The 25,515-nt window shown below is 44.3% G+C and overlaps 1 protein-coding gene across 2 annotated transcripts in view; it reads left to right on the top strand.

The window, feature by feature from the left end:
- MDGA2 (MAM domain containing glycosylphosphatidylinositol anchor 2) overlaps positions 1-25,515 on the top strand; it is a gene marked incomplete at both ends in the record, with an annotated part of 386,860 nt that overhangs the window by 130,207 nt on the left and 231,138 nt on the right. For both annotated transcript variants that reach the window (XM_082317068.1, XM_082317067.1), the window contains one exon: positions 5,659-5,798. In XM_082317068.1, coding sequence (XP_082173194.1) covers positions 5,659-5,798 — 140 coding nt within the window. The remainder of the gene's footprint in view (positions 1-5,658; positions 5,799-25,515) is intronic.

Genomic DNA, 25,515 nt, shown 5'->3' with positions numbered 1-25,515 from the left:
CTAATATAAACGGTTCTGATGTATCAGCCCTAAATATTTCCTACCTACTTTCACTTTATGCCCGTGGTAGCACCTATCACACTCTCCTCTCCTGAGCTGGCCCTGAGCTGCCCTTGCCCGCCAGGCTAGCAAGAGAAGGATGAAGTCAACCTTTTTCCCCTCTTTGATTGGACTGATTTTTGCCACGTTGCTTGATACTCGCCCGTATCTCTGTGACTTAAACTGCGTTTCCGGAACTCAGGAAGCCTCCTTGATTGATAGCACTAACATAAGAAGGCACCGAGCTAATTAAATCACACTGCTGCTTCCCAACACTACTGTCACAGGCTGACCTAATTTTGACTGCACTACAAAGCTTATCAGCAGAGTATCTATTGAGTTAGGGGAACTATAATGCTGTTTCTAGGAACAGATAGATTTATTTTTTTTTTTTCCACCTTACAACTTATTACACTGCTGTTTATTGTTCCTCCTGCTGGGCAAGTATTAAAAACTTACTATCTATGGCATATGGTCTCTCTGTCAGTATCTGTTTCTGGAATGGTAGGTATGCTCCGGTTCAGAGAGGGATGGGGAAAAGGCCACAGTAACTCTTCAGACATGAGTATGGGCCGAGATCCTTGTCTCTTTTAAGGACTTCTTTCTTATTTAAAGTGATTTGGAATAATGAAGTGGTCACTGTTGCATCTCATGAGCAGGCATACTCTGCTCTCCTGCTAATTGCAGTGAGCTGCTGGGGGCTGTCTGAAGCTGGCAGGAACCCCGTTTCATGCTGGCGAAGCACAAACTCTTGCAAAAGTTTTGTGCAATTTCTTTGTTGTTCTTGGTTTGACGCGTGCCAGTCCAGCTGTGTAGATCCGGGATGAATCAATATGTACCAAAAGATGGAGGTGGCTGAGGACATGTGGAAAAGGAGGAGGAGAGAGGCTTCATCTTCTAGCTGGGACTGGAAGACTGAGAAGCTGAGGATGCTTTTGTTGGAGGTTCAACCCTCTTCTGAAAAAAATAATTTACTCTTTGATCTGTGTTTAATTGGATGTTGTCACAAAGTCACATGTAAACAAATCTCTCATTCCCTAGAAACTTCTGAGATTAACTTAGAAATCATGAATAAAGACGACTTAGATTTTGTGTGTCTTCTGTTTTTGAGCAGTTAGTCTATGTGATTGTGATTGCACTATTTCCTAAGACTGACTTCCCCCCCCCCCCCCAATAAGAGCTGAAATGGTAATTTATTAATAGGATTACAGCAGTTGAGCTTTTTTTTAGAAAAATCTGATCTGAATTCTCTCAGTGCCAGGAGGCACACAAGGTGCGAACATCGTTCTTCCACTTCGGTCAGTCTGCGGCTGCGTGCTCTGGAGTCCCAAGGGCCACAGCACAGTCCTCTGTTGGTTTTTTCCTCAAGACATGACCGATCCAGTTCCATCTCCTCCTCCTCACTTCATTACTGATTTTCTCCATCTCCGAGTTGATGCTCGTTGTTTCTGCAACTTTTTATTTTTTTTCCCGGGAGGAGGTAGTTGGCCTCCTGCCCAGCCCCCATGACTTGGAGGGCCAGTGGTTTTTCTGTCAGGGTGGCCTTCCCTTAGGCTGCGTTGGTTCGTGGCACCTGCTTCAATTTATCCGGTGCACCCTCCAGAGAGGGATCCCCTATCCACCACCCAGGGGACGCGCCTTCTAGCCGTGCAGCCCCAGCCGAAGGTTTTTAGAAAAATACCAATTATTATAAATGTTGTGATTAAGGTCAAGAGAGTTACCAGCGCATTAACCAGAAAGGCAGACTGGAGCACTCCAGTTGTCCAAGGTCTCTTATTTGCACCACACTACACAAACTTACTGTAAGTCATGAAGCATCTCCTTTCTGAGGATTATACTAACTCTCACTTGTTTATTTGCTTTTTCTGGGTGACCGGTTTGGTTTGAAAAAAAACTTTTCTACTTACTCCTGCACTGCTTTAGAAAATAAATTTTTTTCTGCATGTTTCCCTTCATAGGTAGCTAGCATTCATCACAGCATCTGATTTGTCCCCTGTCTTTTTTTATTAAGTGTGTCTAGATACCTGCATACATATTCATCTTTGGACATTTCTAATTTTGCCTTCACAGAAGTTTTTATGACTTTTTTTTTTTTCCCTGGGTCTATACTGTCTGGGGAACTTGTTGCAAGTTGAAACCAAATTGCTTGTGTAGGCGTGTATGTGTGTGCAAGAGACAGAGAAGGGAAATAAATTGAAATTGCTGGAAAAGACCAGCCAATAAAGGGGACCCATGTAACGTCAATATATAATGAAATATGGTGAAAGGTCAGGCTGGCACCATTTTTCATCTGAAAGAAGAAATCTCATGGCGTCACACAACTTCTTTGCAGCAGAAGCGAGGTGGGGTTGTTCTTGGTTTTGTTGTTATGGCTTTTCCTTCTGACCTGACACAGCTTTCCTTGTGTCGTGCGTGCACGTTGCTGTGAGCAGCACCATGATGGATTCTTTCATACAATATTTACTGTGTATAATCACAAGACAAATTCTTCTAAAATGCCGCAAACAAAATAAATGCCAAGTATATATTACTTTAATGTTTCGTCTGGTATTAAATGCTTGGAGGCATATTTCAGAAGCAGCTGTAATGAATATTCCTGCAGTAGAGAGGGAGGTGACATTTCATAATTATGCAATGTCTTCTGAACCATAAGACTTTATAACTTAAAGAAGTAAGAATATTTTTTATTTTCCTTTATTCGTTTGATCTCCTCTTAAAGCAGTGTATTCTTTTGCCATAATAATACACAGGGGGGTATTTTTTCTTTTCTGTATTGCTTTCCCAAACCTAATGGATATGGAGCAGTGGCATAGAGACTAAAATGAAGGACACTTCAAATGTAATTTGAAGTTATATGAATATAATATGAATGAAAATGTAATATTAATGTAATATGGATTTAAAAGGCAGCAGGATGTTGGCATAATGTTGCTGACTCTTCTAATTTTATCGGAAGTCTCATGATCTATGCTGAACCTTCTTTTACCTTTCTGCTCTGTGGCCCTACTTTAGCATTTCAGTATTTTATTATTTGTGTTGTGGGAGATGATAAAAGCCCCAGTCGTGGCCCAGAGCCCTGTTGTACAGCGGCTGTGCGTGGCAGAACAAGGAGGATGCTCCATGTCCCACGACGTTGAACTCTTGTGGTGTGGAGGGGGAGCAGCCCTCCTTGCACAGGGAAAGCTGCAGTACACTGAACATTAGTGCCACTGTTCTACTTAAAAAAAAATAATAATTAAGAATCAACAGATTCTTTTAAGGTCAGAGTGTGAGACATGGGATTGACTCCTAAACAAGGACATCTCTGTCCTTGCAGGAGGGACAGTTTGCTCTATGGGAAGAACAGCCTGGATCGATGGTACTAAGGGAAGGATAGGTTCAATTTGTTTCTTTTAAGCAGTAAATAGCATCTTTAGCCTTGCAAGGCGCCAGCTGTGTAATCGTATGGGGAGGGTGCTGGGGCTGTAAAACACTTCTGAGCAGTAAGAAAGCAAAGCTGAGGCAGGTGGATATACTTGTCTAACTAAATGTGGCCGGAGGTTGAGCGTTGTGTATATGTTCAGCCATTGTGATTTACATGGAAATAACTGATGCTAGGGAGCAATTTTTGCTGGCCTCACAAAACTGCTAAGAGCAGGGATGCATTGGACCTCTATTCACCTTTACTGAATAGGAGCTGCCTGCAGGAGAGTGGAGAGGGCGAGTGGATCAGTCTTTTAAACTCGGTGCGTGGTGGCTGGAGGAGCAGAGCTGGCCGGAGGATCTGCTGGAGCTTGCTGCTGTTGTCGCAGCTGGAGCCGCTGGGCCACTCCTGCCCAACTGGGAGGCTGTGAGCATGGGGGGGAGCTTTTTGCTCTTGTCTCCACTTGGTTAGTCTTGAGTGGCCCCACCAAGCTGTTGTCTCTGCTGATCTGATGCTCTTCCAGACCTGTGTCACCTTGTACCGTTAGATTTGTGAGCACACCAGTAATGCAGGAAACATCCATTCACTGCACGAGCTCTTTTGCCTGTGCTGGTGCTCTGCAGAGAGGCTCCGCTGAGGACAGATTTCTTAAATACTTGCTGAAGAGGTTAGCCTAGGCTAAGCACATTGAAACAATGATCTAAATATAGCAGACTGAGATGGACGGGGGCAATGCAAGGTAGCTGGGAATATCAGGCTTAGTCATTACAGCCTGGAATAATTATTCTCTTCCTGTTCATTTAGTTGACCTGATGCTGTCCTGTTCAGGGTCCTTTGCTTGAGTCTCATTTTCTTCAGCCTCTGGAGAGCGGGGGTCAGAAATTTGAATTATTAGCAGGCTGGTATCAGTTCTAGGCATTGTGCAGCAGTTGATACCACAACAGGCTGTGTTAACTGGGAGCTGTGTGCGGGCTAGACCAGTAATGGCATGGTGATGGTGGGGTCTGCAGGGATGCCAGAGCGATGCACCCCAGGAATCCCACGTGTGCTTGACGTGCGTGTTAGCCGAGCAATTGCAAGTTGATCAAAGAAGCAGTAGAGTGGTGTGAGAGGGAGGTCATGTGCAGCACAGAGCCCTGAAAACAGAGCCGCAGCCTTGGGGAGCGGGGTACGGCTGTTGCAAGGGACTTGGGGAGAACGCACGGGTGTTATCCCAGCAGCACGGGGCTCCTGTCCGTGGGAAATGGGGCCGGGAGTTCGACAGCTTTGACTCCTGTTGGATACAGCCCTAATTGTTCTGCTTGCTGGTTGTGATTTAAGACTTCAGTTAGGACTTTAAGGCGTATCCACTTTTATTGAACAGCAGCAGCACACTGATGAGCAGAGAGGGTGAAATACTGGGTCTTTAAAACTCACCAGAATTACATTTTATCTCTTCTGCTGTTTATTTTATGTTACTTTGTTTGGCAGCAGGACTGTAACTCAGCTTTCTTATCCTATCGATCCACTCTCTGAAAATTTTAATAGTTGTGAATTTCGCGGTTCAGAAATAAAGAAAATCGTAGAACCAGGAACATGCTTTGGAGACTTGCCGAAACAGAGCTGTAATTTGTACATGTGGTGTTAGCAACAACATTGCAGTTTTCCTACATGTACAACATGTAAAACAGCATAACGCCCTGTAGTTCAGGTTGCATATACAAGAAAATTAAAGGAAGGGTTCTGCTTGAACTTAACCACTGGTCCAAATCCTGATCCCACTGACAGCAACAGGATTTTGGTATCGACTTTGAAAGGAAATAGCATCAGTCCCACTGCTTCTCCTGCTTAATTTTAATGGTTTAATTAAGGCTTCTCATTTGCATAATGAGTGTGATAATACATTTAGAAAGACATATAATAAAAAGGAACAATAATGCAGAGTTCATTTGGAAATTGAGACAAAAATAACTGTAATGCAAATGAGTTTGCAAAGGTCTCGTTCAGGGGATTGCTAGGTATTAATAAATATCTTGACAATCTCTTCTGGTGTCAAATATGAGTATGCTGAGTAAGCAAAAGAGTATTCTCCATGGTGAAAATACTCAGCTCCAGCCTCGGTCCTCCCAGCTAGATGTATGCAAGGATCCCAGGCTGCTGCAATGGAAATGGGTCTGAGCAAACCCCGGGGGTGCAGGCGATGGTGCTCACCTGGTTTCTCTCTCTGGGTCTTGCAGCCCCCCCCACCGTGCGGATCGTGCACTCGGGCCTGGCGTGCAACATCGAGGAGGAGCGCTACTCGGAGAGGGTCTACACCATCCGTGAGGGCGAGACGCTGGAGCTGACCTGCCTGGTCACCGGCCATCCTCGGCCACAGGTGAGCCCCCGCCATGCCCCGTGGCAGCCTGCCACTGGTCACCGCACCTTTCCTCTGCCATCTCTGTCTCTGAGCCTCTGCAGGCTGGTTTCATCTTCTGCTAAGGACTAGACTGGTGCAGGGTGGTAGAGGTCAATGCAACAGGACCCGAGGCGGGGGGATTTGCCCAGGCTGTTGGTTTGGTATTGAGGTGTTGCAGAAAAAAGATCAACGGCAGAAAAGCTTATGACTTTTTGAATGACTGGTTAGGAATGTGGCTTTAAAACCCTCAAGCCTGTGTTATGCTGTAACATGGAGTCCTGATGTAAGAGTCTGAGATCCATGGAGGTTGCTAGAAGAAGAGGAAAAACAAATACAAGGACGAGGCAGCTGAACGTAAACAGCATGCACCAGAGGGAACAGCTGGAGTGGGGGCACACGACAGCTCGGGGGAGTCTCGCTGTGCTCGTGGGTCTTGGATGTCACTGGAACCACAGCACTGCAGCCCTGCAGAAAACAAAAGTTAAACAGAAATAACTTACCCTTTTCCCAGGCCTAGCTTTATTTTATAGCATCACATTCAAAGCCAAAGGGTCTTGTCAGCCTGTACTACAGCTTCCCTGCTGTGTCCCCACTCACCACCCCCCTTTGCCCAGGGTACCCCGTTAACAGGTTATTTTAGATCAGGACCATTCGAGACCTGTGTAAGTGTAATGCTTTATTACTCCCCTGCTCTGCTTCTCTGTTTCCATCTTTTCTGTTGCTCTTTGAATCAAATCTGCTCTCGGTTCCCTCAAAGTGGCCATTGCCACTTTGTCTTCTGTGTCCCTTACTCTATTACCAATAGCTCATCTTGCTCTATTGGTGAACAAGCCGAGTCCTGAGAGCTGAAGGTGCATCTGTAATTAGCTGAGATTACCACGTTTCATGGTGCACGTATTTGTATGAGATTTTGAACAGTAGAATACCTCGCAAGGGTTTTCATTGCAAGGTGGTGAATTAAAACACCTCCCTCCTGCAATCGCATAGGACAGGCGGGAGCTGTGAAGTGCAGTTAGCCGAGGTGGGAGCTGGGGAGAGGGGATTCACTGGAGACCTCAAGTCCGCAGGCGAGCGATGTTCCTCCAGGAAGGGGAGACGTGCTGCTTCCCTGCTGTTTATTCTGTAGCTCTGTTCCCAGTTTAATAAGAAGATTTAAGAATAAAGAAGTTGAAGTTTAGCCTGTGCTGGTTCCAGGGAAGACATAGGTTGGGTGTTGTCTTAGAAAACTCTACTTTAACTACACACAGTTGCTCACTCTCAGCTGCAGTCACACGTTAAAGCCATGCTATAAAACAAGCTATTTTTATTTTAAATTAAGTGATCTCTGTCTAGTCTTTGCCAGGTGAAGAAGAAAGAAAAAAGCCCTAAAAAAAAAAAAAGACAGACTGGTCCAGGTGTTTTGATAACACCCCAAATGAGAACAGTGCTGTTTTAAAATCAGTGCTGTCGTTATGAGGTTTAATATTCAGTGCCTTGCAAGGTATGGAAAGTATTTATTGCCCTGCTATTGTATTCTCTCCCATTGCTTGTTGTCCTCTTCGCTCCGACATTGCCCACGCCATGGGAGATTGGTGGCTCACTGAATGTTGTCAGGGGAGATGTGGGCAAGATGCTGGTGGCTCCTTGTTGGAAGAGCCAAGTGACAGACTCTGTATCCATCCAGACCTTGTTCATGAAAGTTGGTGATAATGTTTTAATGTGGCACTGATTGAAGCAGGAAAGGAGCACCTCCTGCCTTGGGGACACCCTGCTGCTTTTTAGGGGATCTGTTATGGCATAAGGTGCTGTTCAACGTGGGGAAGATGGGATCTGCCCCAGGCTGGCTGCCTTCTCCAGCCACCTCGCTGAAACAAGCCCGTGTCTCTCAGTGCCTGTTAGTAATGTTGGATTCATTCTGCCTTCCCAAACTTTTCTTATCCAGGCTTATTTAACAACTTTTAATCACAGAATACCAGGTTGGAAGGGACCTCTAGGATCATCTGGTCCAACCTTTCTAGGCAAGAGCATAGTCTAGACGAGATGGCCCAGCACCCTATCCAGCTGAGTCTTAATTGTGTCCAGATCCAAAGCAGCTGGCTCTGGACCCGGCAGTTTTTGGCATGCTGTGTGTTTGGGTGGAGGTAAGTAGCACATTCATGTGCAGGCAGAAAAGAGCAGGGTAAAGGTAGACTGATACTTCCAGTGTGCTTCCTTGGAGAATGTTTCTTTCTCAAACCATCTCCTCCATCTGCTCCAGCAAAGCTGACCAGCAGCCTGCGAGGTTTGGTGCAGCTGAAATCAAAGATCCCTCTCAAACCTGCCTGCCTGGAGGACGGAGGCAGCTTCAAAGCGAGCGGGGCTGTTATCCGTCAGGAAACGCTTTGGACCAGCTATGAAAGGTGCCGTCTCAAGCAGTAACAAAGCTTATGATGCTGCTGCTGAATCAAAGGAAAAAAAAAAAAAAAGCTGTTCAACCAAAACATCTTATCAAGAAAGCAACCACACAGCTGCTTTTTCATAAAAATCTCTATTTTTCTCATCTGGGATTCAGGAGGGAAAATTGATTTCTCTTCATTTTACCTGTTTATAGATTTTTTTGTCAGCCAGCACCTCAGTCTGCTCTCTCACCCTTGCTCTCACGTTACAGCTCTCTGAGACTTGCAATATTTTTTGCAGATTAGTTCCGTGAGAGCAGGGGGATAGTTGTGGTAGTCTCAGATGGGTGATTCCGCAGCGAAATACAGGAGGCTTGGCAGGGCTGCATTTGAACATTAGCCTTTTTATCACCTTCATATTAAATTTCCATTCAATTTTAGTGCTCCAGAAAGTTTAAAAAAAAAAAAAGAGGCTAAGACACCATAGCTTTTCGACGTGCAACTCTGTGGGAGCCGCGGCCCCTTGGACTCGTTGCATGTGAAATTTGGCTTCTCCTAAACAAGACTGCCGTGGATCTCACCAACGTTTGCGTTGCTTTTGTCAGTGGGGCTGCTGGGGAAAAGCACCGATCAGGGTCAGGCAGGAGATCAGGGTGGATGCAAAATCGGCAAGCTGGTGCTCACTGTTTCCAGCTGTCAGAGAACTACTCTTCCCTGCCAATAATTACTCTTGGGTATTTTAAATACAGATAGTATAAGATTTTTATTTATTTTGCTTGTTGGATACATTCTGCTTTATGGGCCTGCTTCTTTAGAGGGAGGTCTACAGTGTGTTTCTGTTGTGACCAAGAGGCAGTGGCTGGCTGGAAGGGGTGATGTGGCATTTATTTTTAAGCCTTCCTTTTTTGTACGTGCAAATTTTATATATGAAATTTGACAACATATTGTTGTTAGATTCGCATGTTCAGACAGCCTTCAATATGAGCTGGGTTTGAGGGGAAGTATCTGGCAGGATTCTTCCTATTCTTGCAGATGGAAGTGGTGAAAATACATTTTTACTTTTCTGTTTTCTGCAAGAGACTTCCATCCACATTTTGTGATAATTGCCAGTATTTTCAGTACTTCAATATTTTACCGATTTTGCACAGAAGGCTATCATATTTGGTTTGCAAATTGTATGGAAATTATTTTCAAAATGATATTTTATCAGACCCCCTGGGAAGTGAGTTTATAAAATATGTAATTATGTATCTATTCAAAGAATGCTATTCAACTTGCTTGTGTTTCTGAAACTTTTTCAATTATTGGCATACATAGAAACTCCTTTTGTTTTAAACGCTGCAAGAAGTCAGCAGCTCTGTACTCATTTATAAAATCCCCCATCGATGTTTACTGTATTCCCCCCCCAAGTCAGGAGTGGGCATAAAACATGCATTAACTGAGAAGAAAATGAAGTGGTGGAAGTGCTGTGAGTTAGCTGATGGGACCGTCTGTCCTGTATCCTCCCTTCCAAGAAGTGGCCTTTGCAGATGCTGGCGTGGCTTGGACCTCCGCCTTGCAGAAGCTCTTCAGTCTCCAGAGCTGTTTGTGGGATTGTGGTTTTGGCTCTCGGAGGCTGTATTGTGTTCACTTCTCCCGCCGCGGCAGTAGCAGCGAGTAACCGAGTCACGCTGCAGTAATGACTGCGAGGTGATGCTGGCCACTGAAATACACAGTGTGCAGTACCGGCGTTACTGCTGGCTTAGAGTCTTCGCAAGGTTTTACCAGGTCACTTGGATTAATGAATTGGCATAGCCTTCTTTATTCTTTTTTTTTTTAAACTATGGGTCTAGGATATACGTACATCTCCTATTTTCTGCAGTAAACTCAAGTCTTGGCCCACCACTGTCCTACGCTGCTCCTTACACTTCAGCAGCAACTGGATAAAGGACCATTAGGAATTCTTGCCTGAAATGAAGGCTGCTAGATGTATTGTGGAGCAGAAATGCCACACGAGTATGACAGCGGCTCGTGGAGGGGGTCGAGGATGTTAGCAGGGAAGTGGTACACCTCTGCAGGGATGCCAAGAGCAAAGTACTTTCTGCATGTGCTGTTCTCTTGCCTTGTGTCTCTGCTAATTGTTATTGCTTTGGCCATTGCAGGTGATGGCATTAAAGCTAAATGGAGGCTGCCAGGTTCCACCTGTAAATACACATGCGGTCCCCATTGCATAGAGATGAGAGGTGAATTTTGGGCTTCAGTCTTCACAAACATAGTGCAGGTTCATTAACCTTCTGCTCCCGTTCCTGCTCAGTGAGGTACGGGAGCCAGGCAGCAGCGCTCAACTAAAAAGATCATTCACTACGTAAGGCTGGTGTTAGTAACGAGCTTTATTTAGAGTCCTTAAAGTGAAACTGTGGAAATACCGTCTGCAAGCCTTTAATTTCGGGCATAGCATTTAAGAGCGGGTGCAAATGCTAAAGCAGAAAGTTCTGTTCCTGATTTGTAAGCTGAGTTTGGTAATTGAGCACCTTAATAGCTAGGGGTTTGGAGCTACAGTTAATTACACCTACAAAATTAAAGTCTCTTTAAAATCATGCACTCTACTTAACAAAGAATTTTTTTCTTGTTTTGGGGGCTGATTAGCTGCATTCACCTGCTTTCCTGATTCCGAGCTCACAGTAGGTCTCCACAACTATTGAGAGGCTGTTGGAAAGCCAAGTATCTAATGGTTAGTAGAGGAAAATCTCCTGTGAACTTTCCTCCTCTGGGTCCTCTTATGGTCTCAGCCAGAGGGCAGACAGGCATGTTGCCAGACTTAGCGATGGGCTGGAGAAGATGCAAGCACTACAAGATGGGTCAGCTTAAGAAGCTGAGCCTAGAGGAGGACCAAGCTGATGCCTCTGTCTGGCTGTAGAGGACATCAGGTGGTCTTGTCTGCTGTTTGTCCAGTTATTGCCTTCCTTCTCCTAAAAGGAGCACAGTGACTCTGTGGCTTAGAGAGGTGCCTACGAGTGGGCCTCAGACCACTGCTGTGAATTGCTGCAAGTGGAGATGGTCCTCGGGAAGTCTCCAGAGGCTCCTCTATGTGCTCTGCCAGCCCAAGCACCTTTGTCCTCAACCCCCACCATCCCATGGACCATCCCCAAAGAGAGGAGACCTTGCTGATGCTCTGTTGCAGCCTCCTGCACTGTAGGACTGCTGTTACCAGCACAGTGTCTATCTGCTTTTCTTTTCTACCATGTTAAATGTTCCCCTGGGATATGAAGAGAGAGAAAAAAAGTTTCCTTCAGAAGGTTGCAGATGTGTCCTTCTCCTTTATTTTGCAAGGTGGCTCCTGAATATCCAAGTTTGTATCCAAGGCACATTTACACACAAGTATGCCTTTGTGTGCGGATTAATGCCTGCAAGGGAGTGCTCCTCGCTCTGAAAACTCTCCCTGGGGAAGAGGGCAGGGCTGAGATCCCTGGAGCAAGTGTGCTTTTCTGCGTGGGAGGGCTCTCCACGTGCCCTGGGGAAGCCCCTTCTGTTTGTGCCACATGCATGTTGTGGTTCCATGTTATTTTACACTCCCTCCCCACGGGTGCAAGGGACTGTAGCAGGAGGATTGTAGCAATGGGGAATCGGACCAAACGAGGTGGGACCCGTATTTTCTCCTCCTTCCTTCATGGACTGGAAAAGGCAAAGTGCTGCATATGGGGTTCCTCTCCTGTGGGTATGCTCATGGCTTTAAAGAAGGCAAGCTGGTGGGGTGTGCACGCCGTGGTGCCAGGCCACTCTGCTGCCTGTTTAGCCTTCTCGTGACACCCTGGGTGGTTTGAGGCTGCCTGTGGTGGATGTCTGCTGCAGGTGGAAGTCTGGGAGGAGGGATTAATGTTTTCTTTTTTTTTTTTTTTTCTCTTTCATGTCAGTGCTCTTGTGTGCTTTACCAAAGTGCACGTTTATGCCTCTTTGTCTTTCCAGGCATTGCTTTTAACTTTTCAATCAATTGATGTAGTTCTGTAACAGGCTGATGACTTGCATGTGCCTCTGTGATCTGCTCCAAGTCGTGTTGAAATGACACTGCTCTATGGGGGCCTCTCTTTGAAAATGTGTCTTCAGATATACTCTTGCTGGCTTCCCACTGTATGCCACAAAATTCTCCCTACGATTAGTTACAGGCAGGCGGAGATAGGGAAACTCATGTGTTCAGAGTGGTGGTTGCACTTGCAAACTGGAAACCTTTGAAACTTTGTTTAAAATTTGTTGAGGTCTAATCAATATCAATGAGGTCTTTGGGGAGAATAGTGTAAGGCTACAGTAATTATTGCAAGGAAAGAGAATTAAAACACTTGCACACAGTTCCCCAAAACTTAGCCTCACTCCTAATTATACAGAAAGCTCTGAGCACCCCAATACATCCTTGCATGTCTACTTGTTACCGGTGCAGTGATTGTGTAGCATTTGATATATCACTGCTATTCATAATTTGCAGCATTCTTATACACAGCACTCATCACTTGATCTATTAAATGTGCCATTAGTTGCCATAGAAACTAATTTTCCTTGATTAAGTTTTTAAAATGCCACATCCATGCTCAGGTGAGGCTAACGGTGGGTGGGCAAATGCAGGCCTTTTTTCATAAATTACTGCTTTTAGGATTTTGCCCAGAGGTTGGTTTGGATTTTTGAACAAAATTCTGCAGAGCCCCTTGCTGTTTGGGAATGAGGGCAAAGTGATGAGCCCTTCCCTGTCTGTGGCTGGCTGAGCCGAGCCCGCCGTCCGTGCCGGGCTCGCTGGGGCTGGCCGTGTGTCCCGCAGGGCGAGGGGCTGCAGCATCACCCCTCGGACCTGTCCGTTTTCCAGACGTTAGCCCAGGAAGCGAGTGTTGTGCTGTACCTGCCCGTCGGCTCGGCAAGAGATGTGTAAGGGTGTACTAAGGCCACTTATCCCTATGATGCAAATAAGTTATTTGCTGTTCTGTGTACCTAATAGGTGATGTTTTATTGACACTAGCGAGGCTCTCCTGCACAGCCTATGGAGGGATGTAGCTTATCCTAACCTTCCTTGGCAGCTCTAGTCTCTGCCGGGGGTGGCAGGGACAACTGTGACTGTCCCAAGGTGAGGAGTGACATTTGGACCACGGGGATCAGAGGAAGCAGCATCTTCTGAAAAAGCAGGGACTGGCTGGGTTTTTTGTATTCTTGGTTGTCCCCTAAAGAGTGAACGATAAAGACCTTGCTTATCAATATGACCTCACCTACATTGGGGTTTGGTTTTGTTTTGTTTTTTTCTCTGGGTATTTTTTCCCCATGTCTTTCACCTCTGTGTACTGTCACACCTCGGGTTATGTTATCCTGTCATGAGCTGTATGTTCTGAGATGCAAAACGTGCTGAGTGGAGGGGGGGTGATGCCTGAGTTCTCATCCAGTTGCTTCACTGTGGCTGTGAGGTGGCAATGGGGGCAGCTGTGGGAGTCCTCTCTGTCCCCACCAGCATGGCCTATGCTCTCTGCCAAGTGATGGGGTCCCTACATCTGTCCCCCTGCCCTGACCAAGCTCCAGGAGTCAGGGGAGGCAGCAGCTGCTGCTGACCCACGTAATCCAGCCATCTGAGAGTTGTGTGCTCTCTGCTCCCAGTGAGCTCTGGGATTTTGGCTATTTTTGGGATGGAACATGCCCTAATGAGCACTGAGGCTTTCTTCTGCAGAACCATAGCAGATTCCACCCCCTCACATCCATCTGCCATCCCTTCTCCTATGGAGCACTATCAGACTATGTCATTTTATCCCCTTGAAGTCAAGGGGCTAAGACATGCACTTATTGCTGGTTGTGTGTGAAGAGAGTGGCAGATAGCTTGGCTCTCCTGGAAAGCAATGCATGGGAGGATCTGCATTTGGAAGACCCAGAATTTTCTCCCTGGCTCTGTTTTGCTGTGTTTTCTTTCCACTTGTAGGAGTGGAGTGCTGTGCTGATGGCCACTCTGTCAACAAGTAGCTACTCCCCTTGCAGCTGAGATGCTGCGAGGAGATACCTTCTGCTTCCCAAGCTCCGTGCTTGCACACCCTGAGCAGAGCCAGGACTGCCGCTCCTCCGGGCCGTGTGTGGCCCTTGGGACATGCACCCTGCCTGCTGGGAATTCGGATGGTGTAAGGGCATGATCCAAGTGGCACGGGTGTTCTCCCCTGGCTGCGGGGGGCCGTCAGGGATGCTGAGCTGACTCATGCTGTGTGCCAGCTTGGTTGGAGCAGCAAGGTGCTGAGCACGCAGCCTGTCCTACAGAAATGGAGGTGGTAGCTGGCTGGGGACATTCTCAGTGTAGGCTCGGTGCTTGAGTCCCCAAAGGTGCTTGGGCAGATCTGGGCAAGCCACATCAGGACCAGCTGGAGTTAGCAAGGCTGATCCATTTTGCACCTGCGTTATTGCAGCTATTGTCCACAGTGTGTGGGTGACGGGGTTTGTATTGCAGATTTATATTGCAGAAGAAGGAATTATTTGATTTTAATTATCATCCAGCGCTGAGTGGTATCATGGGGCTTGAATAAACAACTGAAAGAAGCGATAGGCAAGACAGGAAAGCACTGATATCATGGTGGGGGGAAAGCCTTGTGTTGCCTTGCACTGAATTTGTTGGGTTTGGTTTTGTTTTGTTTGGTGTCTTTTGGGGTTTTTTTTTGGTTTTGTTTTTGTTTTTTTCCAAAGCAAGCATGCTGAACCTAATGGTAAGGCTTAGGTGGGATGGATGAGGCCCCTGTTGAGACATTGGCCAGCACCTTCCTGTGTGATGGGATGTCTGTGTTCTCCAAACAAATGCAGAGCCTCTTCGGAGAAGCAGAAAGCAGCAAAGTTTTCAAATTAGAGAGGAGGATCAATAGGGAGAATATATGGATGGGTAATGGGCTAGCAAAATCATGGGGCTGAGAGACTGAAAGGTCAGTGTAGCCCAAGGCAGCAGCAGCTTTTGCTTGGCCTTCTAAGTTTGCATTTAGAAGCAACAGCAGGGAAGGAAATGAAAAAGACTGGGTAAAACCATTACTTTCACTTGCTATTTGGGATTTTTTTTGCTGTCTCAAATGAGTGGTAGGAAAAAAACAAACTTCTGGAACTAAATAGGTTTTTGGTGGGTCCCAGGATGTCTGCAGAGCGGTAAATGCCTTTCTTTGCCGAAAGCAGTGCTGTTGTCCTGGGTTAGAGCATGTCGTGTGCTCGGTCTGCAATGTGCTCAGACGGACGGGTGTCTCCGTCCCAAGAAGCCTGGTACGACTCCGGGAGTCTCTTGCTTGCTTGTCTTTCAGTGCTGTCCTCACTGTGGGTGCTGCAGTGTCTGTCCCAGACTTTTTTTCCGCGCTTAACGCTTATTTCTCTTGTCAGACAGATCAGGGGAGGGTTGTAGAGAGCGCTGAACGTATCTGCAGTGCTCTGCAGAGGTGTGAATTCAGGTGCTGTACTTTAGGGAAAAAAGACATCAAATAAAGTGTTTGTAGCCTCAAAATGGCATGTAAAGTTTAATCGCATATTTCTTTTAATGCTGAAGAACAATGGAAACACGTGCTCTTCGTAGCTAAATGTGAGCTTTATTGAGTCAAATGTTTATGAAGGGTTTCTTCCAGCATAAAATGCAGGCTAATTTAGTCATGAGTCAGGCTGGATTTTGTCAGGTGTTCACTGAACATTTGTAAAGTCTTCCCGTGAACCGAGGAGTGTCATATGAAATCATCATCAATTTTCCTAACAAGAGTACAATTATTGTAATAAGGATATGCAGAATGCAATAGGAAAACAGCTGTTCCAATGTAACTTCCCTCCCCACAAATTGCTTTCTGTGGCCACATCAGCAGTTAATAAGAATTCCTATCAATTAAAATAGAAAATGTAGCATCCACTTTACCTCAAAGGAGCCTTTTATGTTTCACTTGTAGCTGATCAAAGAGAATATCACGTGGGTTTTTTTGTTTTGGTTTGTGTTTTTTTTTTTTTTTTTTCCTGAAATGCTGCTTTTTATATTTTAATGGATGAAGTGCCAGAAAATGTGAATTCTTTCTTTGCGTACGCTAATAAGGTGAAGGTAGGATTCTGTTCCGAAACATTAGAGGAGGCTACACTAATCACACTGAGTAATTAAGATGGTATGCATTTTAAATAATGAGGGTGTTTCTGTAATGTGCCACAGTTTCATGTGTCTGTTGATGGAGATACCTTGCTGCTTGGCAAGGAGCTTGTTTGTTGGAGCTGGAAGGAGAGGGGAGCGAAGTACTGCGTGGTGTGCATCGGCTGCCCGTCAACGCCAAGCACTCGGGGACCTGGGGTTTTGCCATGCTCTGTGATATCCTGATGTACCACGAGTGTTTGAAAAGTTGCCTTTGCTTGCTTCTAAACCTTGTTTATTGGTATTGTTAATAAATACATTTTTGTCTCAATGCTTCTGTATATTGTCTCAATGCTAAATCTTACCTAGCCTCAGCTGTGGGAGGAAAGGCTTTCCTGAGGATGACTGTGGGAAGCCTTGAAGTAAGAGCAGGCAGAGGTGATGAAATAAGTGAGGAAGGAGGGAGGTCCAGAGGTGCTGAGACCCAGCCATTTCTGTTGATTATGGCACTGATGGTGAAGGCTATAGGAATTTAGACTTCCCAAAAAGCAACCCAGGAGAAAACACAAACCCCTAAAGAAGACATTTCCCCCAAAATCTCTTTTGGACCCGAAGTCCTTGCCTAGTGGCAGTCTAAAGCTAAAAACTCACAGTTAAGTTGTAATTAATGTAAGGGCTTGGTGGAGTTGTCTTTGCCTCTTCTCCACCCTGTCATGGAGCACAGAACTTTTTGGGCAGCAGTAAGGAGGAAGGTACAGCATCCTTACCGGTCCGTCTGCCCCACTGGCGCACGGGCTTTCACTGCGACCCTGAGCTGGATGCTATGGTCAGTGCCTGCAGGATAGCCGGTGGCCTTCCTTGCTGGGCTCCACCGAGTGCTTTCATCTTCTCGATGACAACCACCTTGTTCCCTCTGTAACTACTAAGCGTAATCCTGTCTTGAATGATATCACTTTGATATGGTAACTTAGTTGTATGCTGCAAATAGCATGTAGTCCCACTGAATATTGTGTGGATATGCCACTGAAAGAAATGTAAAGCCATTCACCTGATCATCTGCAGGAAGCTGGATTAAAAGGCACGTGGTTTGCAAAATGATAAAGAAATTAAACTGTTCTGTTTTATTCTGAATAATTTGACCAGCTGTATCTTGCTGATTCTCCTGGTTCCAGGTGGCTGCTCTCTCTTGACAAGAAATATGTTTGCAGGTTTCTAAAAAGGGCTTGAATGTGGTGGGAGAAGATGTCATCTTAAATCAAGATAAATGCAACATCAGGGCAAGTGAAGTGTGTATTTCAGTCTCACTCTCAGTTGAGAATATTGAGCCTAGGCTGCTAAAGCACTGAAAGAGACTATCAGAGAATCACGTGGAGTTGGAAGTGACATCCAGGTTGGCGATTTTTACCATACCAGTTTCATATTGACCTTTGTGGAAGCTTAAAAGCTGCCAGAAATCCCCTACAGAAAGTTTCCAATGAACAGAGAGCATGAATCTCCCATCATCGGAAGGAAAACAGCAAAATTTTCTGGTTTACTGAAATATGGATACTTGTCCTCTGAGTGGATTGTCTCTGTCTTCCCTTCCCCTGGATCTTCCCCCCAAACTGTGCTCTGTCTTTGGTTTCTGTCTGTCTGTGATCAGATTTTGTGTTCTTTTTTGTTGATGGCCCTTAAAAGGTAGGACGTTGACTTGAGGGGATGGACAAATGGCTCTGGGATGCTGCAGAAGTAGCTATTTTTCCATGACTGTTGAACATATTAGTCTCATAATCAAAAATGAGTTGGGTGGTTTTGGAATGAGGTCTGTTGTGAGGTCTTGCTCGCTGAAAAAGAATGTATTTGATGAGTAAAGAGATAATTTAGTAACCCAGGGAAACTAGCGGCATATGCAGATCTGGTAGTTGGTCTGTGAAAAGATACCTCCTAAAGAAACACTTGGAAGATGCTTTTTATGGAGCAGAATAGGGAATCATTCCCATTGCTGTGGACATAATGAAAGACGGGTTCTCCTACATCTGCAGATAAAACCTCAGAGCAGTGAGCTCCTCATATTTTTTTCCCATAGAAGTGTTCATGGTTGGAAACCATGTGTATTGTGCTGCCCATTGAGGAGTTCTCCAAAAGTGGTATATGTTAGATCCAAAAGTCTGAACGCATGTTAGTGCCTCTGCGAAGCTGTGGTATGACTACAAACTTGACATTGGTGCCTTCTATCCAGAGTTTGTCTCTGGAGCTGATGCCCCTCAAGTGGACATTTATTTAACACCAGTGTGCACTTCCATGCCTGGCAGTTCAGTTGTTGAACGTTAGAGGCTTGATTGTTCTTCAGAGCCTTTTTCTTATATCCCACTAAATTCAGAGAGCAGAGGGAAGATGGTTCTGTAACACACTGTGGTCCTACATGCGGTGAACTTACTGTCTTGTTTTCCACATATCTGCATATGGTCTTGGAAGACTGCTTTCACAGCAATAACATGGTGGCACCTGAGGACCAGGAGCAATACCTCGTCTACTAAGGCAGGCTCTTGAGATTGTTGCTTTTGCATTTTAAGGAAAGAAATGCTGCTCACAAAACTTAGTCCATCTGAGGTGTCTGATGGTGATAGAGTTTGAACAAATTGGGTTGTTTCTGGTCTGACCATTAAATGATCCCTCTGTGATCCTTCTGTGTGGTTTTATTCTCTGTGCTGCTTCCAGGTTGTTCTCATAGGTAAAATTGTATCATAGACTGAGCTGCCCTTCAGCTGCTCGGGGTGGTCATTTTGGGAAGTACTGGGTTTATTTTTGCTGCCATCCACCTGAGCACTTGTATCTGGATGCTCTGCAGAGCGCGAGGGAGCTTATCAGGCTGGAAAAACCATATGCCTTTTGCTGAAGGATGCTCTGTAATTGAGGCTTATTCCCAAGTGGTGCTGAAGAGCTCTTGCGATGTTAGCTGTTGCGTTAGGCTTCCGCCTTCACCCTCCAGCTTTTGGAGTCAGCTTAGGCACATGTGGGGTTTTTGTTTGTTTTTCTTTTGTTTTGGTTGCTAGACTGTTCTGTACGTTAGTAAAAATCTAAACCTGAATAGGAGAAGTTGAACTTTAAATGAGCTTAACTATCTAATCTGTGTGTAAATGTTTGCTTTCCCAGCCAAAAGCAATTAAAAAGAAGACTCAACTGTCGTTGTCCTAATTCATTTGGTTTGTGCCAGGTGTTTGTTCTGGTACTGCACTACAGGGCACACAACATAGCTGCTGAAATAAAGCTAAACAGAACTAAAAAAATGTTGCTGTTCTGATAAGTGTGGCTACATTGGTTGTCTCAGAGGTAGCTAAAAAGTACAAGGAGCCTTAAAACCCCTTTCTAGGGTGCAACAGCATCTTCCATCAGAACAAGCAGGATCAACTTGTGTGTTTTGTTCTGTGTTACCTTTTTCTGAGTGGGCTTTCATAACAGTTAAGTGCATAATTAGACACTAAACAATAAGTATTTCCCAGATTATTCTTATTAATTTTTTTTTTTTTAACAGAAAAATCTTGCTACGCTGGGTTACTCTTTGCTCCTTAGTTTTGAGTTGGTTTGATTCATTCTACCTCTGCTTGAAAGGTATAACCTTGCTATAGTCTTGATAGGTCCCTGTAAATAATTATAGCAATGTTATAGGCTGAATCCTGTTACTCTTGCAGATTTCAGGATCCAGGAGATAAAAATAACAAGTGAGATTTTTTTCCCCTCCCTGTATGTCTATCAATCAAAATGATAAAGATATTTATGACTTGCACGTTTTAATGGTGTAATTAGATATAATTACATGTTCAAATGATTACACATATGAACACTAATTACATAATTGAAGACAATTATGCTAACTAGGTAAATACATAATTAACTAAAAATCTCTTGTAAAATCAAGGAAATTTGCACAATAGCCAAAGAAAGTAAAATCACAATAAAAAATAAATAATCTTTTCAGTCTGACAACTCGTGCCAGCGAGCCGCATGTAGATGGAGAAGACCTGGCCAGTTAATTTCTGGTGGGCTGAAGCTTAGTTCAGCTGCCTCTTCTATTTCATAGTCTCCTTGTAAAAGGAAGGTGAACATAAAGGCAAAAAGCTGTGCTGTAGTTATGTTTGTCTTGGTCTCTGGCAATGATTTTCTGACCTCCATAGGCTGGATTTTGGTGGTTCATTGGAGTGTGGGCTTTTTGTGGGGTGAGGAGAGAATTGTTTTTTCTTTATAATTGTGGTTCTTAATATCGAAGGAAGGAAAAGCTCAAAGCTAGTTAGTTTTTTGCTATTTTAATGCAACAGTGCGAGTTTAATATACCAAGAAGGGGTTGATAGTGGCAGCGCTGCCCTACTGAGGCTGCAGGACGGAGGCTCATTAAAGCCTCATCACCAGCCCCTGCAATGCACCTTCCTCTGACGCACCAGCTTGCCTTGCCCGCCCTTTCCAACTGCAAAAGTTTGTTAAGGCTTGTACGTTAGAAATGTAGTGAGATGTCCAGAGCCTCAGTAAACTCCCCAGTGCAGAAGTGCATTTGGGGATGGATCATTACTCTGTATCAGGCAATGCTGAATTAGTGGCTGTAGCCCCTCTTCCTTGTGCTATCCACTTTTCCAGTTTTAAATATTCCCTGATTTGAAGCTATCTTCATTTCCCTTTGGAAATCATCTCGGTTCATTGTTGCTTAATATTGCAATGATTTCCTTAGCCTTCGCTCTACAAGTCCTTAATCCTGTCCCTTTATCCTGTCCTTTTATTTCTAGTTGCAAGCTGAACAAAGTTATTTTTCTTTTTCTTAATGTCTATTTGCAGTGCTCTTGATATGTGGGAACTGTTCCCAGATCCCTTTCCTTGGCACTCGTGGGAGTCATTTAAAGGTATGCCAGGAAAGATCAACAAGACATGAATGATGCTATTTGTGATTACTGGATTTTTCATAAATTTTCTTCTCATTGGGTTCTTAATTGGAAATAAGCTAAAATCTCAAAGTCAGTCGGATTCAAACATGTGCTCAATTTCTTTTCCCTGAACAAAGTCTTACAGAACCCTTCTCAAGTGTGCCAGGTCCAGGGCAGAGACTCAGTCCTTTTCCAGTGCTGCTTAATATTGTTTTAGACTTTCATATTGTCTAAAGGAGACTTTCCACTTCATCCTCTAAAACAAAGGGAAAAAAAAAAGTGTATACAGAAGCAAAAACATGGCAACAGTGGTGTGTTTTGGTGTCTGTCACTGGCACTTTCAAGCAGAAACCTAGGAACTTTCATCCTGGCTGAGCCCAGATGTCCCTTGTCCTGTCTCCTGTCCAGCACCTGGAGCGTACAGGTAGGCTGTGCTTAATCTTCCAGCCTCTGGGTGTCTGATGTTTTGGGATTGCCTGATCAGAAGGTTGCATCTGATGGCTGTGGTAACTAGGTATCGATAAATTTAATTCCCATGAATGAATATTCTCTCTTTTGGAATCAGTTTAGAGCCTTGGACTTCATGTCATTGTGTTTGGTTAATAATTTGTGACTATTAGTTACGCAGCATATTTATATGCTGTATTTTGGAAAAAAAAAAAAAAGTGTTCTTTTGAAAAAAAAAAAATTGCTGTTTTGATAATTTCAGTCAATGCTTCTGATTCCTTATGTTGCAAGAAATTGTGGGCTTGATGCAATACCTGTGACTTGTGCTCAGCAGCTCAGCTTTTCTGGCCTTAAGTTGCTAGCATTTCATACCAAGCTGCCTTCTCAGCTGAGCTGCCAGCTCTTTCTTGTCAAGATTTCGTCTCTTTTCCCTTTTCTCCCTGCTACCCCCCTTCTCAATTCTCCCATCTTTCAACCAAAATAAAATGTCATCTCCTTTCTTTGTCATCACAGCTGAAACAAGTTAAATCTCAGGATCTCACTCTCATTTTTAGCTCAATGAGATTGTAAGGTGTAATTCAGCATGTATGAGTGTTGGTTCCTGTGGAAGGAAGATAAAGCACAGCTAACATTACTGGACCACTGAGATTTGGGTTTAATTCAAAAAGATGTCTGGAAATAAGGCGGGTGTGCTGCTTCAATCTGGGAGGGATGCAACGCAGGGTGTGCTGTAGGAAATGCTGATAAGGTCCAATGCGAACGTAAAGGCAGCGCCCGGTGGTCATCAGCTTTCAATATTTAGAAGGGATTTTTCTCAGAGTTTCTTTGTGCACCAAGCCTGCTATCAGTGATGTTTGAAGTACAGCATAATTTTTCCGGATTATGTTTTATGAAGTTTTTAAACTGGGAACTAGTTTAAGTAAACAGACTGATATTGCATTGCGGGAAATCAATAACCGCGGTGCTATTTGCAGAAGACAATGTAGTGGAAAAAGAGCCATTTAAACCCAGCGTTTTATGATGTTCAGTTAAGTGGATTTAATTTGTTCAAGCAGAGGTGGGCCAGAAACGTGCCTGGGTTACTGTCGGAGCACACGGGATGGTGCAGCGGCCGCGTGGTGCAAGTGGTGGCACCTCTGCAGACTTGAGCTTTGCTGGAGGAGGGAAGGCAGTGCTTTGCATGCTCCTGCAGGAGCGAAGAATTAAGGATCCACAAAACTTTGCCCTTAGCCATTGGAGGTACAAGTGTGTTCTGGAAACAAAGTTGTTTTTAGTTTTCCTGCAGAGGGAAAACAAGTGCATTTTTCTTTCTATCGATGGCTCATCCGTATGAAAAGTATGTAGGTCTCTGCCTCGTAGCATTCACCATCTGCACAGAAATAGCTTTGTGTTGCAATTCTATTTTCGCCATGCGTGCAGCCGTGCTGGCGTCAGCGACTGCTGCTTTTGTTTTCTCATTTGCAGTTTATTTGTGACACTTGTCAGTCAGTTTAAAGGCTGCATGTCTGCCCAAAAATAGCTCCCCTAATGATTGTTGCAGGAAGTAGTCAAGATTTGTATTACTGGAAGACCAGAAGAGAAACATTTTCTTCCCTCTCTGTCAGTTTACTTGTAAGTCTCTGACAGCATTTTGGGTGTGCTCTGTAAAGCTGTTTCTCTTGAATACTCTGTTTCTCCCAGGGGTCTTGCAGGGGAGTGAAATGGGTAGAGAATGGAGAGAATGAGAACCAGAAGTAATAACTGAAAGGATTGTTATAAAAGGTAAAAAGCATCAATTTTAAACTGCCTGGATTTCAAGATGGCTTTGTCACTTTGAAACGCTATTTTATTATGAAGAGTGACTTTAAAGTAGAAAAATCCTGTTTAGCAGTCGCTTTTTCCTCTCTCTGTTTAGACTCTAGTCTTCTGAGTTTAATGACAGAAACACATTTTTGTGGCTTTTTGCTCTTGAGGGAGACAAGTAGTTCTGGGAAATGGGGGAGCTGATGGCTTCTGGTTTCCCGCTGCTGCTTGTGTTGTGGTTGAACAGCAGCTCCTCAGACCTCCGTTCTCCTCTAACATAGCCCTTCCACAGCCCTGTCCCCAAACTGGATGAAGGCATCACCTCTGGACACCAGGAGGTGGGGATGGCACCACTTTGGGGCTGGCTGTGTGCCCGTACCGAATTTGGGTAAAACTTGGCTCTGAAATGTTGAGCAGGGAAGACCAGCAGCCATGTAAGGCACTTTGCTTGCAAAACTGGGCTAGTAAGAGTTATTTAGGGTAAGGTTGGGTTTTTATGTCTTTGGACACTGTAAGGACAGTGCGTAGGTTGCAGTTGTGCAGAAGTGCTGGGTGATGGAGATCCAGTTTGGGCTGGGCTGTAGAGCTGGTTCCTAGTGGTGAGCACAAGAAGGAGGATTCACATCCCCCAGCATTCCTGGTAAAGTCCTTCGGCACTGCTGACTTTGATTTAATGAAACGTCTTGGATAGAAGATGTTTTGCATAAACATCTTAAGCTGAGCAAATAGAAAGTGATTTCTAATCCATTTTATTACTGCCTTAACTTTGCCTCTTACGTTGAAAATTGATCTGCTATCGAATGTCAGTCCCTCATGTATGTTTTAAAGATGTTGATTGCTTTTCCCTGATTTTTCATTTGATACTGCAAATGTGCTGAGCTTATTGCTTGCACTCTTGAGTATGTTTCTATTACTTTAATGAGTACTGTGGCTTTTCTCACTGGCCTTGCCCTTTCTTCCACATCTTCCTGGGGTGTAACCCTCAGAGTGGGACTGTTGCCTTAGACTTTATTCGAAGGGCAATTGTAGAAGCTTCAGGTAGAGACAGTGTAAAACTCCTAATCTACCTGATTATTTTTTGCAGTATACAACCAAAAAAATCTCTCGATTTTTTGGTTCACTGGGAGTTCAGACTGCTGGTGAGACTGGCACGGAGCACACAGCTGCAGTACACCTCCCCATCCCCAGTCCTTTTTAGCAATTGCAGCTTCTGAGAAGCGCACAGAATGGTGACTTCCTAGGAGTCATGATTTAGATTGGCCACAGGGGAAATAAGAGTCTAGATGTGAATTTCACAGAGGTTCTCTGACGACCTCATCACCAAACTTAGTTCTGTGCTAGTGGCAGTAACTACAAGTTAGGAAATGTCTTGTATTTATTTACCTTTAAACCATTTAAGAACTATAGTGAGTGAATTTCCACTTATTTAAGTTGTGAGGATGTGTTCATGACTCTGGTGGTTTAACATGGTATACCAACATTGGAAGGCCACCATAAAAATTAATAATGAGAAATTCAAATGGTGCTGTGCCTGCATCCTTCTGCCCTTAGATTATGTTCTTCATTATGAAGGTGAAAAGTTGTATTTCACTTTGAAGCAAATTAATGCAGCTGAATAAAAAAGCTGAGAGAATAATAAATATACACCACTCAGATGTTTGGATCATTTCATGAAACTCATTGAATAATTTAGTTGATGGAGAGTAAATAAGTTGCCATCAGGAAGGCATAAACATGCAAAACCCTTTTAAGTCTTGCAGCTATTTACAATTTTAAAATGATCCTGACCTCAGTAGAAACAAGGCTCTGTGAAATTCATTGAACTCCATCTTTCCCAGTTAATGCTAGAGAAGGTATTTTCCTGCCATGCAGAATGAAAAAAAACTCCATCCTTCAGTGAGATATTTATAGTAAAATGTATATTGATTATTCAGTATAAAAGTGCTAATTTTTTGAAGCAGTGAAACATCTTAAAGTCAAGGAAAAACATTGTAGTCAAACTAGGATAAATTGCTGCAATTAATCATTTAGCAGGTTACTCAAAGATGTTTTGAAAAAGTACGTATAGATGTTTCCCCAGATGCTACCTTGTCATACAGAAACACAGGCTGATTCAACTAAGCAAGATGTCACAGGAAGGATCTAAAGCAGCGTTGTTTTTCCAATTTACCTAATGATTGAGA

Source organism: Platalea leucorodia (genome assembly GCF_965183815.1).
Source record: "Platalea leucorodia genome assembly, chromosome: 7".
NCBI classification, from domain to species: Eukaryota; Metazoa; Chordata; class Aves; order Pelecaniformes; family Threskiornithidae; genus Platalea; species Platalea leucorodia.
This window is presented reverse-complemented; position numbering and strand designations above follow the sequence as displayed.